The 18659-nt window shown below is 41.5% G+C and overlaps 1 protein-coding gene across 1 annotated transcript in view; it reads right to left on the bottom strand.

Moving 5' to 3' along the window:
• Window positions 1-18659, bottom strand: part of BICC1 (BicC family RNA binding protein 1) — a 284059-nt gene that overhangs the window by 182439 nt on the left and 82961 nt on the right. Inside the window, exon 3 of the mRNA XM_029059879.2 lies at window positions 1629-1675. Within this exon, the coding sequence (XP_028915712.1) occupies window positions 1629-1675 (47 nt within the window). The remainder of the gene's footprint in view (window positions 1-1628; window positions 1676-18659) is intronic.

The following is an 18659-nucleotide window of genomic DNA, read 5'->3' as shown; positions in this document are numbered from 1 at the left end:
ATCTTGTTCCAGGTTATTTTGCCTTTCTTAATTTTATTCTGCTATGTGCAATTTTCTCCTCTGTATCTTAAGGACCTGAACTGGCAAAAGGAAAATGAATAAACCCTAGTAGATCTTCATAGTGTAAAAGGAAATATTAGTCAACCTAAATCGTGAAGCCCAACAGGAGATAGGGACTGTGTCCAACCTGATTTGCTTGTATCTACCCCATTGCTTAGTACAGTGCTTGGCACACAGTAAGCACTTAAATGCCACAATTAGTATTATTATCATTAAAAACCAATGGAAAGTTTCTAAATCCATTTAAAACCAGAATTGACTATGGTAGGAACCTTGCATTTTCTCATATCTCTCTTCATTCTCTACTATAACTAAACACTTTATTCCACTTTCCTGTACTCTGTACCCTTGCTCTGCACATGAAGTTCCTCCTCAGAAGAGCTGAAAGCATAACCTAATTTGCTTGTATCTACCCCAGTGCTTAGTACAGTGCCTGGCACATAGGAAACGTTTATCAAATACCACAATTATTATTATTACACTCATACAGGCACTCAGAACTGCCTAAGACAAAAATATAAAAGGGATCCAGAATCTTCAAGAAAAACCATTCTTTTTCAAAACTAAATTATCTGCATTGAGGAAATCATTCAGGGAGTTTATTCTTAGAAGGATCTGATATCACTGAGTATGAGCCCTCACTAAAGTTTAAACTGCATCTTCATCCCTGTCAGATTATTAAGAAAAAAATCTGGCTTTCTCTTCAGTCTCTCTCTCCGCAAAAATAATCCAGGTTAATACACACTGCTTTGAACCACAACATAGAATTATGATCATGAATTTAATTTGCTTACCACTAAGAAAATTACGGATGCTTAGAAATGATGTGAAAAGGATTCTTTATAGCCTTAAAACACAGTCATTAGAAGGCTATTTAATTAATATCACCAACGCCGTTCCAGAAACAGACAATTTTTAATTTAGCCTTACATGTATACATCCACATCAAACAGAAACTCCTTTCCATAGGCTTTAAAGAACTGTCACCTTTCCACCTCCTACCTTACCGCTCTGATTTCCTACTAAAACCGAGCCCGCAAACTTTGTTGATCTAATGCCACCCGATTCACTGTACCTTGATCTTGTCTATCTCACCGCCGACCCATCGCCCACATCCTGCCTGTGGCCTGGAATGCCCACCCTCTTCATAAGGACAGACGTTCACTCCCCCCAGATTCAAAGCCTTATTAAAAGCACATCTCCTCCAAGAGGCCTTCATTCACTAAATCTTCAATTCTTCTTCTCCTACTTCCGTCTACTTGGCTTTGCACCTTTATTCATCTCCCTCAGCCCGAAAGCACTTGTCACATATATGTAAATTATTTAATCATAAAAATGTCTGTCTCCCCTCTAAACTGTAAACTTGTTTGGAGGGAATGTTTCTATTAACTCTGTTATAGTATACTCTCCCAAGCACTAAGTACAGTGCTCTGCACACAGTTAAGTGCCCAATAACGTCAAAGGATTGACTGATAAGTACATGTAGAGGAAGCAATTGTTTACCACCTATAGCGCTATCTCTGTCATTTATTATTTCTGCTTAAAAAGTGAGTGAAAGTGTTTCTTACCTTTTGAAAAAAGTCTTCCCCACTCTTGCCTTTGCCCTCGGCAGCAGCTGTAAATAAGAAATAAAAATGTTGAAAAGACTGGAAAAAACTCAACAGCTTGTAATTATGTCTAGCCTTCATGGCTGCATTAAAGGACACTAGAATAATTCAACAAAATACACAGTAACCCTAAATAAAAATTAATTAAACCCCCCATCATTTAACAAAGAGCTACCAAAATGTCTCTTAATTGAAACACATAGATTGAAATAGCAAGCATAAACCAAAAGACCCCCAGTATGAACTGCAGATATCTAAGAAATGAGGCTGCCAGTTTCTTTCTATTTACCTAACCAAGGTATCTCCCAATGAGGAAAGTGAAGTAAAGTCCTTTAACTGAAAACTAATTAAAAACAGAAAGCTCGAAGAAATGATCCAGAAGAATAATGATGGCATTTGAAGTGTAGACAGTTGTGCCTTTTTTCAACAACAGGTGTAACAAGAAATTCTCTAGTGGAATTCATTTTTGGCAAGATATAGATACCGCCACAATCCTAACTTTTAAAATGTTGCTTTTTGGACTAAGAAAAGCTGATAACCCTTGATAACTAAGTCACCTAAATTTGAGGGTGAAGCACATTACGTCATGTGCACGACCTTTTATATAAGTTATTATTCTAAATGTTTTTCATTAGACATTTGAGAAACAAAAGTATGACGAACCATCTGCAAAATGCCTAATGTCCCTCAGTCTGACGAGGTCACCAAACGCACCCACACTCTGATCTGACCTTCTAAAAGACTGCGAGACCTGACTCTACCACTGCAGTAATGCCTAGGTTTGCACTATTTCGTCAGTATCACTTACGAGCCATGTTCGGTAACAAATGGCACAACATGATTCCCCTCAGTGGCATTCTTGGAAAGTTGTTCTCTGATTAGAAGACAACATCAATCAAGAGTCCATCCAAAAGTACGAGTGTCAGAGAGATTCTCTTGCATATTTTGTCCATGAAAGTACTACAGTGCATCTTTTCTGGCTCTGACTTATTGATAGCAGGATAGAAGTTTGACTTGTTTTTGCAGTAGTGGAGATGGTTTGCTCTGAGCCACCCACATTCTCTCCCTGACAGCACGCACGATGAAACAGCAGGCAGAGAGGAGAGGTGCAATCTGTGGTTATGGAACTGAATATTTCTAAGTACTCAACAGCAGTAGACATCACTATGTCCTTGCAGTCATTTGTTTTTTCTAGAATGCATTCAGGCTGTAACACTTCAAAGCTGAGAATTCACTAGGGATTCCACCCCCCAAAAAGGGGATCATTTCCTGTAACTCAGCCAAGATTTATGACTTAAAAACTTGAGTAACAAAATTTCCACACCTCTCATTCCCTATGATTTGACCTTACAATGTTTCCAGACTTTAAGCTTGTTGTGGGCAGGAAATGGGTCTGCTTATTGTTATATTGAACTCTCCCAAGTGTTTAATACAGTGCTCTGCATAGAGTAAGCGTGATATAAATATGACTGACTGACAAAATTCTAGGCATCGTGCTTATATAAATTTAAGAATATCCTGAGTTTGTCTTGCCTGAAGTGGTGGTGAGTCACTAGCCAACCAGTAACAAACTGTTAATTTTTCTTCCTCTTTTTACTTTTGAAAGGTTGAATTTATTAATAATAATAATAATAATTATGGTCTTAAGTGCTTTTCCTTCCTTCATTCATTCATTCAATCGTATTCACTGAGCTCTTACTATGTGCCAAACACTGTCTTAAGCACTGGGGTAGATTCAAGTTAATCAGGTTGGACACAGTCCACTGTCCCACATGGGGCTCACATTCTTTCCCCATTTTACAGATGAGGTAACTGAGGTCCATAGATGTTAAGTGACTTGCCCAAGTTCACACAGCAGTTATATGATGGAGCTGGGATTATTTATTATCTTGAAGTTCTTGTGGAATTTTCTTAGGACTGCCCTCCCAAATAGACCGTGAATCCACTGCTGTCCAGGGAGCCTAAATTAATAAACAGAAATTCTCTCCAGCATATATCCATATTTACTCACACAATTGTCTCCACTGTATAATTTTCCCACCCAAATTTTTAGAAAGAAATAAAAGCTTATTTGCTGTACCACATAACTTAGAGTGGCACACAACTGGATAGGAAGAGAAGAGGGATGAAGTAATTACTACTGTGTTAATATTCTTACTTTTGTGGTATTTAAGTGCTTACTATGTGCCAAACACTGTACTAAGTGCTGGAGTAGATACAAAATAATCAGGTTGAACACAGTCCCCATCCCAAATGGGGCTCGCAGGGTCACAGAATAAGTAGGAAGATGAACAGGTATATAATCCTCATTTAACATATAAGGAAAGTGAGGCATAGGTGGCTTGTCTGAAGTCTCACAGCAGGCAAGTGACAGAGCTGGGATTAGCATCCAGGGCCTCTGACTCCCAGGCCCTTGCTCTTTCCCATACACCACACTTTTTCCCCAAATTAACAAACTTCCCAAACCTGGAAATGTGATAAACTTGTAGGGTGGGAGGTGGAGGGGTGGAGACTTTCTTATTTGAAATGAGTGCTCTCCAGAGGAGGATGGGAAGAGAGAGGGTTAATTCATCTGGTACTGAATGCATGCAGCACTTGGGAGTGAACAGAAGACACAGTGGAAAGAGCCCGGGCTTTGGAGTCAGAGGTCATGGGTTCGACTCCCGGCTCTGCCACTTGTCAGCTGTGTGACTGTGGGCAAGTCACTTCACTTCTCTGTGCCTCAGTTACCTCATCTGTAAAATGGGGATTAACTGTGAGCCTCACGTGGGACAACCTGATTACCCTGTATCTCCCCCAGCGCTTAGAACAGTGCTCGGCACATAGTAAGCGCTTAACAAATACCAACATTATTAAGACAGCCTCAAGTGCCCTTTTATCTGTCTCTTCCTTCTCCCCTCCTTTCCTTTTCCTCCTGCTCCCCTTATTGCTGGAAGTGAGTCTCATATGAGACACATAGTAACCGCCACCCTGTTTTAGGGTTGCAAAAATTGCACATAAAAGTGGAGGCAGGTATGCAAATAGAGTAGTTTCGGTGCTTCATACATCACAAGAGCTTGACAAATGTTAATTAATTATGTTCTGCTCCCTCTTCTGGTGGTCCAAAGAAATATGAAGAGAATGGTATACCGCTCATTCAGCTCACTAGCAGTGTCATTCGCATTACAACACAGCTTTGCTGGGCAGTACGCTTAAGCCTAACAAATAACAGCAGGATTCTAGAGCAGCTGTTATTCATTGAATTAAGATGGAGTGTAGGGAAGCTGGGACCAGAGTTTTTAAAACTCAGTACAGTGGAACAGCAAGGCACTTTGGGAGACAGTCTCAAACAGACCAGCCTGGAGTGTACAGCTGGCTTCGAATAGTAAGGCAACTGCCTGAGGGGATCTTATCTGTCCTCAAGGAGTCCTGCAGAGTTAAGGGTGGAGGGGAAATATTAACCTAAATGATTGAGAAGCAAGAGAAGGAATAGGGTATATGTGTATGAGTTATGTAACAGGGCATGTTGATAAGTGTTCTGGGGAGTCCTGAGTTCTTAAGTCTTTAGAAGGACTGAAGTGACAGTTGAAGAAACATAAACGGGGGAATTACAGGCTAATTGGGGAAGGCCAATTGGAGGAGATATGACTTCAGAAGGGCTCTGAATATCTGTATTCTATCAGATTTGAAAGGGGAGGGAGTTTCAGACAAGAGTAGAGAAAAAGGTCTGAGTTGGGAGAGAATAGAACAAGGTACAGTAAATAGGTTAGCTTGAGAGGAAAGAGAAATGTGAGCTGAGATCTAGTGAAAGAAGGGAATGGATAATCAGTCAATCAATCGTATTTATTTAGTGCTTACTGCGTGTAGTCTAAGCGCTTGGGAGTGTACAATATAAAGGAAGTTGGTAGACACATTTCCTGCCATGACAAACTTACAGTCTACAGGAGTAGCTTAGAGTCTAGAGGGATAAGAACAGAGCAGATTGGATGTCACAAGTTTGATGAGTGGGAAGCACATGCAGAATGATGTTTCCACAAAATGAACTGGGCAGTAGTCAAGTATGGCCCAAGGACAGTGGAGACAAGGAGGTCAGTGAGAAGGCTGATGCTCTAATCAAATCAGGGCATGACAAATAACTGGACCAAAGTGGTGAGCATTTCAGCATAGAGGAAAGGGTGAATCCCAGAGATGTTGTGGCAGAAAAACGAGCAGATTAGGGCAACTAACCGAATATGCCATTTGAATGGGAAGAGTCATTATTGAAGCCAAGGTTGTGGACGTCAAAGATGGGGAGGATGGTGGTGTTTTCAACTGTGAGGGTAAAGATCAGTAAAGAAGACGATTTAGGTGGGAAAGGAATTAACGAATATTAAGCTTGAGATGCAGTGGGACATTCAATCAGTGGCTACTGAGTGCTTACTGTGTGCAGAGTACACACTAAATCCTTGTGAGAGTACAGTACAAGAATAATGGTGGTATTTGTTAAACGCTTACTATATTGAGAAGCAGCGTGGCGCAGTGGAAAGAGCACGGGCTTTGGAGTCAGGGCTCATGAGTTCGAATCCCAGCTCTGCCACTTGTCAGCTGTGTGACTGTGGGCAAGTCACTTAACTTCTCTCCGCCTCAGTTCCCTCATCTGTAAAATGGGGATTAAGACTGTGAGCCCCACGTGGGACAACCTGATTCCCCTGTGTTTACCCCAGCGCTTAGAACAGTGCTCTGCACATAGTAAGCGCTTAACAAATACCAACATTATTATTATTATTATTATTATATGCCAAACACTGTTCTAAGCACAGGGGTAGATACAAGGTAATCACGGTGACCCACGTGGGGCTCACAGTCATAATCCCCATTCATTGTGAGAGTACAACACAATGGAGTGGATAGACACAATCTCTGCCTACAACGAGCTCAGAGTCTAGAGAGTGAAGGCAGACAATAAAATAAATACAAACAGGGGAAATGGCAGGGTATAGGATCCACACATAAGTGCAGTGGGGGTGAGAATGGGGTGAATAGCAAGGGATCCAAGGGTATTGGCAACATTGAAGGGAGAACAAGTAGGAGAAATGAGGACAGTCAAGGAAGTCAGCTTAGAGGTCGTGTGATTGGTCGTGTGATTTTAGGATGGGTTTGAAAGTGGGGAGACTTTCTATCTGATATGAAAGGGTTTGGGGGTGTGGGGAGGAAGAGTTCCAGGCCAGAACATTCATCAAGAGAGATGCCCTGGAAGCAGCAGGAAATGTGAGATTGCAGAGAAGTGGTAGTTGAAGCCATGGGAGTGGATGAGCTCCTCAAGGGTGTGAGTCATAGTAATAATATGCATTAAATGCCTACTGCATATACAGCTCTATGTTAGTGAGTAATAATAATAATGTTGGTATTTGTTAAGCACTTACTATGTGCCGAGCACTGTTCTAAGCGCTGGGGTAGACACAGGGGAATCAGGTTGTCCCACGTGGGGCTCACAGTCTTAATCCCCATTTTACAGATGAGGTAACTGAGGCACCGAGAAGTTAAGTGACTTGCCCATAGTCACACAGCTGACAAATGGCCGAGCTGGGATTTGAACCCGTGACCTCTGACTCCAAAGCCCGTGCTCTTTCCACTGAGCCACGCTGCTTCTCTATAAAGTATAAAGTGAGAAGAGTAGGGAACCATAAGAGAACCTCAAAACTCATCACAGTTAGGGGATTGGAAGCAGAAGAGCCCCAAAAATTGACTTGGGAAGTGTAGGCGTGACAGGTAGGAGAAGAACTACGAGAAATGTGTCCATAAAGCCAGGTAAGACAATGTTCCCACAAGGAAAAGGTCTCCAGAATCAACAGCAGCTGACAGGGAGGATAAAGACAGCAGAGTAATAACAATAATGCTTGTGGCATTTATTAAGCACCTACTATGTGCCAGGTACTCTACTTAGTACTGGGGTGGATACAAGGAAATCAGGTTGGACACAATCTCTGTCCCACATGGTGCTCACAGATTTAATCCCCAATTTACAGATGAGGTAACTCAAGCACAGAGAAGTGAAGCAACTTGCCCAAGGTCACACAGCACACAAGTGGCAGACCCATGATTAGAACCCAGATCCCTCTGACCCAGAACCGAGTTCTATCCACTAGGCCACACTGCTTCTATGTTTTTTTTATCCCAGCACTCAGCATGATACTTGGCACATACTAAGGGCTTAATAAATACCATAACTAGAAAATGCCCCTGAGCATCTAATGCTCAGTCAGCTACTTCTGAAACTGCTAAAAACACCAATGACCCCAGTTTCACTCCAAACCTTCAGAATGCTCTCCCATTCCAAATCCAACAAAATGTTGAAGCCAGTAGAGGAAGACATTCTCAGGTCCCAAAGGACAGATGAAACTAAAACAAAGATGAGATTTTCTTCCTTCAGACCCCAGCCAGCCTCATCACTTCCCAGAAAGACAGCACAGCAGTGAAACAGAATTAGAATGGAATCAATCATCTTTACTGAGCACTTACTGTGTGCAAAGCACTGTTCTCAGTGCTTGGGAAAGTACCCTATAAAAGATTAGGTAGACATGTTCCTGGCCCACAAGGAGCTTGCAGTCTAGAGAGGGGAAACAGACATTAAACTAGATTGCTAATTTTTCTACAAAAATTAAAAATAAAAACACCTGGATTTTCATCCAAATTGAAATGGGTTCAAACTCAGTTTGCTTGTAGCTTTGGTTAGAATGTGGAAGGACTACTACTTATTTCTTACTATGGGCACCAACTGATCATCATTAGATTGGCTTGATAACATTACACTTGAACATTAAAGGTTGATGCTTTTTCAGTTAGGTCAGTTGGAGCTCTTGGTTGCATGAAAAAAAAAATGAGGTACGATTCCATCCTGAAGCCGGTTTTATTTTTCATTTTGTTTGGAGGGCAAACGTTGCTTGCTTGAGAGCCAATTCAGACTTCAAGTCATAACATTCTTTGACCTTTTGAAGTCTGATTATATCCTGTTGCGGAGGAGCCTTGATGTGCCAGCTTTAATATATACTGCATGATGTTCAGGTTTCATCTATTTTATTCCCTAATCACACGAAGAGATATATTTTTTTCTAACTTTTCCTCTGCAGTGGTGACTGTCGACTTATGTTCCGAAAATTAAGTTGTCCATTCCTGCCAACAAAAGCGGTTGTCTTGTTTTTATGACACTGAACTCTCGCAATAAATTACCTCAAAACTACTGAAACATGGCTGTCTAAATGTGCAGGTTAAGCATTTCACATTTTAAGCTGAACAATTTTTTATGTTTATTGTAATTTCTCCAATGTTCCGCCATATTTTATTTCATATTTTTCCTTTGCAAGAAATATGGGTTGGCAGAAGCCCTGGCCAATAAAAACAGCAAAAAGTTGAAACAGGTGTAAACTATTATGATCCCGCTGCACAGCACTGTAAGTCTACTTTCTTAATTACTGAATTAAGAAAAGGGCTCAATTGTAAATTCTTCCTGGTCTCTTGGAAACTTCTGCTTTAGGTGTTCTTTTGGTTCCAGTTTTCTATTACAATATATAACTTTTAAAAAGAACAGAAACTAAGAACAGCAGATCAAGCTTTACTCTTTATATTTTAAACTCAAGATGGAATTTCTTGAAAAATCACTTGTCAGCTCAAATGCTTTTCCCTACTTAATCTTTGGATCCCTAAAGATGGAGGATTTAAACCCAAAGTACTAATAACATGATCAATAGTCCAAAACTATCCCTGCCTTGAGGTTCTCTATCTCCTTTTCCTTCATCTCAAATGGCCTATATGCTTCAACTTTAGCAGTATATAAGTTTGGGGCTAATTAAGTGTAAGGTCCTACTCCTAAATCAAACTGATAACTGTTTTTATGATTCAGGTACTTCATTTTTAAGGGGAAAAAATATTACTCAAATGCAAAACAGTCCCTCACTCTATTGATTTAATCCATATGCAAAGAGCTATTCTATTTGTTTCATTTGCACGTTAACTATTTCCAGAGAATTTCCCAGACATATTGGTCAACTCCACTGGAAAGGGAACCTTTCAAGAGCTTAGAAAACATAATTGTAAATATTAACTCAAAAATTTTAAAGAATGAATAATCCATGAAAAGCCCATTTAAAAGAAAGGGTTCCTTTCCCTCCAAAATGGTATGGTACACTGAACTGGAAATGTGCAGGAGATGATATCCTGCTTCCTGAAATTTTTCACAGATGTTAATTACATGACACTATGCAGTAACAGCATGAAGTACTAGGTTTTACCATAAATCAAAGCAGGCAACAATTCATACAGATAACTGAGGGACATCCTCAAATCCAACAGACAATTACTCTCCTCCCCCCAATTCAAAGCCTTATGAAGGCACATCTCCTTCAAGAGGCCTTCCCAGACAAAGCCCCACTCTTCGTCATCTCCCACTCACTTTTGCATCGCCCTAATTTGTTCCCTTTGCTCTTCCCCAATCCCAGCCCCAGAGCACTTATGTATATATCCGTAATTTTATTTATTTGTATTGACGTCTGTCTCCCGGCTTCTGGACTGTGAGCTCTCTGTGGTTAGAGAATGTCACTGTTTGTTGTTGTACCTTCCCAAGTGCTCTGCACACAGTAAGTGCTTAATATGATAGAATGAATTAATTCAGGAAAGAGCTTCTCTACCAACTGCACTAGGGTTGATTTGAAAACCCAAAACAGGTTTACAAGACAACCAAATCACGTGTATGGCAGAAAATGGTGGTTTTCCCCACTTCATTTTTTTATTAATCAATTCAGTTTCATCTGTGTTTCCATTAGCCGTATGCCCGATGTTTAACACTGTCGGTATCTGGTCTGGGTCACTGCGCTAGTCATCTCATTTATTCAGTTGTATTTATTGAACACTTACTGTGTGCAACGCACTATACTAAGTGCTTGGGAGAGTGCAATACAACAATAAACAGACACACATTCCCTGCCCATAACGAGCTTAGAGTCTAGAGGACGATCTGCAGAGCCACACATCACTATCTTCAATCAATCCCTTTTCTTGAACTCTTACTGTGTGCAGAGCACTATATCAAGCACTTGGGTGAGTACAATATTACAGAGTTGGCAGACCCATTCCCTGTCCACAACAAGCTAAGAGTCTAGAGGGGAGGGCCCATGTAGATGCAGTGTGCAAAGAACTATAAATTTATTAATATTAATATCTGCCTCCCCCTCTAGACTATAAACTCACTGTGTGCAGGGAATGTGTCTATTGTTATAACGTACTCTCCCAAAAGCTTAGTACAGTTCTCTACATACAGTAACAGCTCAATAAATACTGTTCAGTAAAAACGATTGGCTGACTGACTGTTGGGGTGTCAAAACAAAAGCTGCCTCAGAAATCGGACATCTCTGCATGTGCCCAGTGGACAGAGAAGTTCACGATCTTTGCCAGCATTTCATCCTGCCTTCTAATGCCATGACCAGGACAGAGAAGTGGTGGGAGGGGGAGGTCTCAAGCAGTCACAAAATCCAGGGAGGCCCTCAGCACGAATAATAATAATAATAATAATTTGGAATTTGTTAAGCAATTACTATGTGAGAGGCACTGTACTAAGCACTGGGGAGGATACAAATCCCCGCCCCACGAGGAGCTCTCAGTCTCTGTCCCCATTTTACAGGTGAGGTAACTGAGGCACAGAGAAGTAAAGTGACTTGCCCAAGGGCAACAGCAGGCAAGTAAGTGGTGGAGTGGGCATTAGAACCCATGACCTTCTGACTTCCGGGCCTGTGCTCTAGCCACTATGCCATGCTGTTTCTCCTAAGAGAAGCCAGGGCTGCCAGCATCCCTGGAAATCAGCTATTAATCAGGCATTCGGGACAATCTATCAATGGTATTTACTGAATGCTTACTATGTGCACAGCACTGTACTAGGCGCTTTGGAGAGTACAATATAACAGAGTTGGTAGACATGTATCCAACCTGATTACCCTGTACCTACACCAGCACTTAGTATAGTGCTTGGTGCATAGTAAGTACTTAAGTAGCACAAAAAAAGAACAAAATTGGAGCCCTTGGTTTGGGATTTAATTCATTTGCGTCATTGAGATAAGGCTCAACCCATCCCCACAAACCCAGAATTAATTAATTAATTCATTCATTCATTCATTCATTCATTTGTATTTCCTGAACTCATACTGTGTGCAGAGTACTGTACTATGCGCTTGGGAGAGTACAATATAACAACAAACAGACACACTTCTGCCCACAAAGAGCTCACAGCCTAGAGGATGAAGTTGGGAGCAGCATCTCCACAGCCCCAAGGAATGATTGCCAGTCCACAACAGCAACAGCAGGGAAACGAGCACTGGGAGAAGAGGCACCGCTCCTTCATGGACCCTCTAATTACTGGGTACTGGGGTGTGGGGAAGACAGCATCAAGTGGGACCCTGCCATGACCTACTGAGAGGATGCAGGCAGGGGAAAGTGAAGGGAGCACCCCCAGTCTTCCAACCTCTCAAGATGCCACAAACCTGTGTTCATTCCAGTGTTCAGATTTTTACCAGCAGGGTGACTAATCACTATTATCATCATAATTACGGTATTTTTTAAGTGCTTACTATGTGTCAAACATTGTTCTAAGAAATGGGGTAGAAACAAGTTGATTAGGTTGAACACAGTCCCTGTCCCACATGGGGCTCACAGTCTGAGTGAATGGAAAGAGCATGGGCCTGGGAGTCAGAAGACCTGGATTCTAATCCCTGCTCCGCCACCTGCCTGCTGGGTAACCTTGGGCAAGCCACTTGCTTCCCTGGGACTCAGTTTTCACATCTGTAAAATAAGGAAATTCAATATTTGCTCTCCCTCCCCTTTAGACTGTGAGTCAAACGGAACAGGGACTGTGCCTAACTTGATTATCTACCCCAGAGTTTAGTACAGTGCTTAGCACATAGAAGTTACTTAACTATATCACAATTATTATTATTATAGTGACTGTGTCTGATCTGATTGTACTGTATCTCCTCAGACTTGCCTACCACTATAGACAACACCACTGCCCTTCCTGTCTCACAAGCCCACAATCTTGATTTTATCCAAGACTCATCTCTCTCTTCAACCCACATCTTTAATCAATCCCTAAATCTTCTCAATTCTGTCTCCAAAACACCTCCACAATGTGCTCCATCCTCTCCATCCAAACTGCTACCATTCTGGTTCCAGCACTTGACATGCCACTTCTCGACTACTGCATCAGCCCCCTTGCTGACTTCCACGCCTCCAGCCTCTCCCCTCTCCAGCCCACAATTTACTTGGCCACCCAGATCATTTTCCTAAAAAAATCAATCCACCCTTGCTCCTCACTCCTCAGTAATCCTGGCTCTGCCACTTATCAGCTATGTGACTTTGAGCAAGTCACTTAACTTTTCTGTGCCTAAATTACCTCATCTGTAAAATGGGGATTAAGTCTGCGAGCCCCATGTGGGACAACCTGATTACCTTGTACCTACCCCAGTGCTTAGAACAGGGTTTGGCACATAATAAGTGCTTAACAAATACCATCATTATTACTTCTATTATTATTATTATTAAGTGCCTCCACTGGTCATTCATCCAACTCTACATCACGCAGAAACTCCTCACCATCAGATTCAAGGCACTCAGTCTACTCCCATAATGTTCAATAATAATAATAATAATGATGGTATTTGTTAAGCACTTACTATGTGCAAAGCACTGTTCTAAGCGCTGGGGGAATACAAGCTGATCAGGTTGTCCCACATGGGGCTCACAGTCTTAATCCCCATTTTACAGATGAGGTAACTGAGGCACAGAGAAGTTAAGTGACTTGCCCAAAGTCACACAGCTGACAATCAGCAGAGCCGGAATTAGAACCCATGATCTCTGACTCCTAAGTGCGTGTTCTTTCCACTGAGCCACGCTGCTTCTCAGTCTACTCCCATTATGTGCTCTCACCTTAACCACCTTTGCTACCTTGCTCAGGCCCTCATTCCTGCCCAGAATTCCATCCCCCATCACATCTGGCAGACCACCACTCTTCCCTCCTTCAAAGCCCTAAAATCACGTCTCCCCCAGGAAGCCATCTCCCAACTAAGATCTCAACCCCAACCCCATTTTCTCTCCTGACTCACTCTTGCTCTTAGTCCCACTCCTAAGCACTAAGCAGCATGGCCTAGTGGATACAGCATGGGCTTGGGAGTCAGAGGATGTGGGTTCTAATTCCTGCTCTGCCACTTGTCTGCTCTGTGACCTTGGGCAAATCACATAACTTTTCTGTGCCTCAGGTACTTCATCTGTAAAATGAAGATTAAAACTGTGAGCCCCAAGTGGGACTGTGTCCAACCTGATTACCTTGATTCTAGCCCTTAGAACAATACGTGGATAACAGTAAGTGCTTAACAAACACCATAATTATTATTATACTTACTCACAGATGCTTTTTTCATGTGTAATTTATTTTCACATCTGTCTCCCAAATGGACTGAACTCTCCCAAGGATTGTGTCTATCAACTGTATTGAACTCCTCCAAGCACTTGGTACCGTGCTCTGCACAAAGTATGTGCTCAATAATTACCAGTAATCTACCCCAGGGATTAATACACTGTTTGGCATATAGCAAATGCTTCAAAAAAGTCACAATTATAATAATAAATACAAGTACAAAAAAATTCCTGGGTAATTCTTTCCTTCCTCTTTTGGGTAAAAATTTTTAAAAAAACTATATTTTGTGACAATTCTGGGAATTTTCAGTAAAAATTGCCAAAAATATCCTACAGGTAATTATATCTAGATATCGTGACTACAGAAGGCAAATGCCACAGCAATTTGAAAAACATTCAATCTGAATAGACACCACTAAACTGCAGTGGCATTCCCACCCTCATTCTCATCCTGCCCAGAACTGAGAGCTACTAAGTTAGAAACAATCAGCTCTCTCCTCCAATGTTGCTAAAATCAATCACCCCACCCCTAATCTCACTTGTTGAGCACATACTTTGTGCACAGCAGTGTACCAAGTGCTTGGGGGAGTTCATTACAGTTGGTAGACACAATCCCTGAGAGGGTTCAATTATTTTATTAAATATTTATTAGAGTTTATTAAATAATACTCGAGTGTTGCAAACTTTTGGTGGCTTCTGTCCAGAAAGGAGTAGTATTTATAGGAGAGTCTGACTTCACATTTTAAGCTGAAATCAATCAATGGTATTTCCTCCAAGAGGCCTTCCCCGATTAAGTCCTCTTTTCCCAGGCTGACTCTCCCTTCTGTGTCATCTATGCACTTCAATCTGTGACTTTCCGACATTTAATATTCACGCCACCCCTAATTCCACAGCACTTAAATACATATCTTTAAATTACATATTATAAATACTTATTCATATTAATGTATGTCTCCCCCTCTAAACTACAAGCTCGTTATGCACAGGGAGCATGTCTGCTAATTCTGTTGTACTGTACTCTCCCAAGCACTTAGTACAGTGCTCTGCAAATAGAAAACACTCAGTAAATACAATTGATTGATTGACTGCTTACTATACGCACAGCACTGTACTCAACACTTGGAAGAGAACAAAACGACAGAGTTGGTAGACACATTTACAAATTGTTAACAGATAGGTGTCTTCTAAAAATCTAATATCACTTAACGACACATCACCCGATGAAATTGAACCTTGAGACTTTAGACATATGGGTTTTATGTGGATTAGTGGAAGGAACAAGGACGCTTACAGTGAAACACCCAACAGTCGAAAACATCACACAAGGCACATTTAGAAATCTTCATTATTATTATTATTTCCTGCTCCTTATCCACATCCTGGTTCGTTAACCTATGAGATAAGAAGAATTCTGAGTCTCAAAAGCCTTGCTAGGAAGGTGGGTAATGATACCGCTGACCTTCGTGAACCTATCAAACATCAATCTGGTTTGCCCCAAGAGCAAGGTCAGGGAAAACCTGGAACAATCCAAAGATTCCACACGGCCTGAGAGCCTATCAACCCCAACACACAGACTCAATCACTCACAGTAATTAATTAAGCCATGGCTGGCATAGGAAATTAAAATCCATAGATAATGCAATCAGAAATGTAACTTTAGTTTTAGTCTCACCTGCCCCATCAGATATTAACCCCACAGGGGCTAACAAATAGTACTACCTTTAGAAGAGAGGTTCGCTTTTTCTCCCTGTCTGTCCTCCACTGAAAAACAATTGGTGAAAATGCCCAAGTGGGAAAGCAGAAGGAATAACCTCCAAAAACAATCCATTCCTATAGACACACAAATGCACTTTGACACCTTTCTACATTAAAAACACTATTATAGTCAACAACACAATCCTTACTTTTTCGCACAGTCCTTAAAACTGTCCATGTTTCATGTTTCATAAAATTACCACTTTGTCATTCTATTTCACTTACAGACAAGAGTCCACAAAACAACATCAGCATATGAAAGTGAAACACTGAAAATGTATCTGCTGTCTGTGGAAATCATCTCTGGAGAAACCTAGACATTTGAAGGTAACGCTGAATATTACCTCAGACAACTCTGAGGAAATTCCAGCTAAGAGTTTATATGTCAACATACTTTTTAAGCTGATAATGAAGCCTCTTTCTGAACAGAAAAACTAAATGGACATCAGCAGAATGTTTGCCCAGCTGGCTAATGAAAATGCTAAGCAAGCCAAGCATCTTGCTTTTAGTCCTAACTCATCTTAACATAAGCAATCCCCAAGGCAGTGTCTAGTCTGATCCAGAATGAAATGAACATTTGACCTGTCTTTTACATTAGAATGCTATCAGTTCATTTAAAATTAGATAAACACCACTCTACTTTCTGAAACAAGTAGAAGATGATGCTATTCTTGGTAAGTTTTTATTACATGGGTAGGGTGATTGATAAAAAGCAATATGGGATGATCCTCTCAATCAAAGATATTTATTGAGCTCTTACTGTATGCAGAGCACTGTACTGCACTGTACTTGGGAAAGTACAACATAACAGAGTTGAGAGATACATCCTCTGCCCACAAGGAGCTTGCAGTGAGGAGGGGAGACAGACATTAATATAAATACAAAATGATGGATATGTACATCCGGGCTATGGGACTAGGAGACGATAACTATCAAGTGCTTATTAAAGATCTAAATGCACAGCTGACGCATAAGGGACAGGGAGTAGAGGAAAAGAAGGCTTAAATGGAGAAGGCCTCTTGGAAAAGATGTGATTTTAATAAGACTTTGAAGATGGGGAGTGCGGTGGTCTGTTGTACATGGGCGGGGATGGAGTTCCAGGTCAGAGGGAGGACATGGGAATGGGATAGGTGATGAGATAGATGAGACTGAAGCACACTGATCAAGCTGGTGATATAGAGGAGCGAAGTGTGCGGGCTGGTTTGTAGTAGGAAATCAGCGAGGTAAGGTAGGAGCGGGCAAGCTGATAGCTTTAAAGCTGATAAAGGAGTTTCTGATTGATGCAGAGGTGGATGGGCAACACCTGGAGGTTCTTGAAAAGTGGGAAGATGTGAACTGAACAGTTTTTTTAGAAAAATCAACCAATGGTGTTTACTGAGCACTTACTGTGTGCAGAGCACTGTACGAAGCATTTGGGAAAGTACAACAGAGTTGGTAGGCAACCTCTGCCCTCTAGGAGTTTACAATCTACTGGAGGAGAAAGGCACTAAAATTACAAGGAGGGGAAGCAGCAAAATATTAGGAAATCTACGTAAGTGCAGTTGGGTTTGGAGTGAGTACGAGAGTGCTTAGGGGACACAGATCTAAGTGCATGGGCAACGCAGACGAAAAGGAGAATGGGGGCAAGTTCACTTAACTTCCCTGTGCCTCAATTACCTCATCTGTAAAAGGGGGATTAAGGCTGTGAGCCCCACGTGGGATAGGGAATGTGCCCAACCCAATTTGCTTGTATCTACCCTAGCGCATAATACAGTGTTTGGCACATAGTAAATGTTTAACAAATACCACAGTTATTATTATCATTATATGTGCACGAGTGTTGTGGGGTTAAAGGTGGGGTGATGATCAAGTGATTTCAGGGAACAGATATAAAGATATAGGCAATTCAGAACAGTTAGTGCAGACTGAGATTTTTGCTTGCTTTCCTGATGCATTTTTAACCACACTGCCAGGCTCTGTTTTCTACTCTTCCTTTTGGTTTTAGAGCCGTCCTGAAGCCTCTGCTCTAATGGTTAACCCACTTCTGATTGCTGGACAATAAGCTAACCTTTCTTCTCCAGCAGCCTCCCCAACACTCCATTTGTTTCAGTGCCTCTTTAAAGCATTTGTTTCAATTAGCATTTGTTTCAGTTACTCTCTTTTAGTGTACCATAGAGCAGCTGTTTGGATATCCCACTGTCCACAATTTTCCTTATATGCCAAACCCGGCTAAGGACGTGACGAGCCCTATTTCAATGTTGGTGACTTGGTTGGTGTTACAGGACCTCATTATTTCTGAGTGTGCCTCTTATTTTTATATTTGAGAACTTCTCTAGAAGTAAAATATGTCTATGGTTAAGCCCAGGCCTGACAACCATAACGAAGTTTGAACAATAAAATTACACAGTACGCAATCATTTGGGTTTGAATCCTGATGCCACGTTGAGAAGTCACTTTAGCAGCCTGTGCAAGAACAGTGTGACCTAGTGGATATAGCACAGGCCTGGGAGTCAGAAGGCCGTGGGTTCTAATCCCAGCTCTGCCACTTGCCTCCTGTGTGACCTTGGGCAGGTCACAACTTCTCTGAGCCTCAGTTACCTCATCTGTAAAATGGGGATTAAGACTGTGAGCGCCATGCTGGGACAAGGACTGTGTCCAACCTGATTGCCTTGTATGTACCCTAGCACTTAGTACGTGCCTGACACATAATAAGCACTTAAACACCAATGAAAAAAAGGTGGTGCCTCACTTCCTTTGAGCCTCCCAAGACACACTACGTTTCTTGATTCAGTTTTTGGCCTCTTGATGTATTGTTGCATCATTGAACAATGGGGTACACTGGGAACAGAA

Source organism: Ornithorhynchus anatinus, chromosome 3, assembly GCF_004115215.2.
Source record: "Ornithorhynchus anatinus isolate Pmale09 chromosome 3, mOrnAna1.pri.v4, whole genome shotgun sequence".
NCBI lineage: Eukaryota > Metazoa > Chordata > Mammalia > Monotremata > Ornithorhynchidae > Ornithorhynchus > Ornithorhynchus anatinus.
The sequence above is the reverse complement of the archived record's forward strand: the minus strand, read 5'-3'. Positions and strand labels throughout refer to the sequence as shown.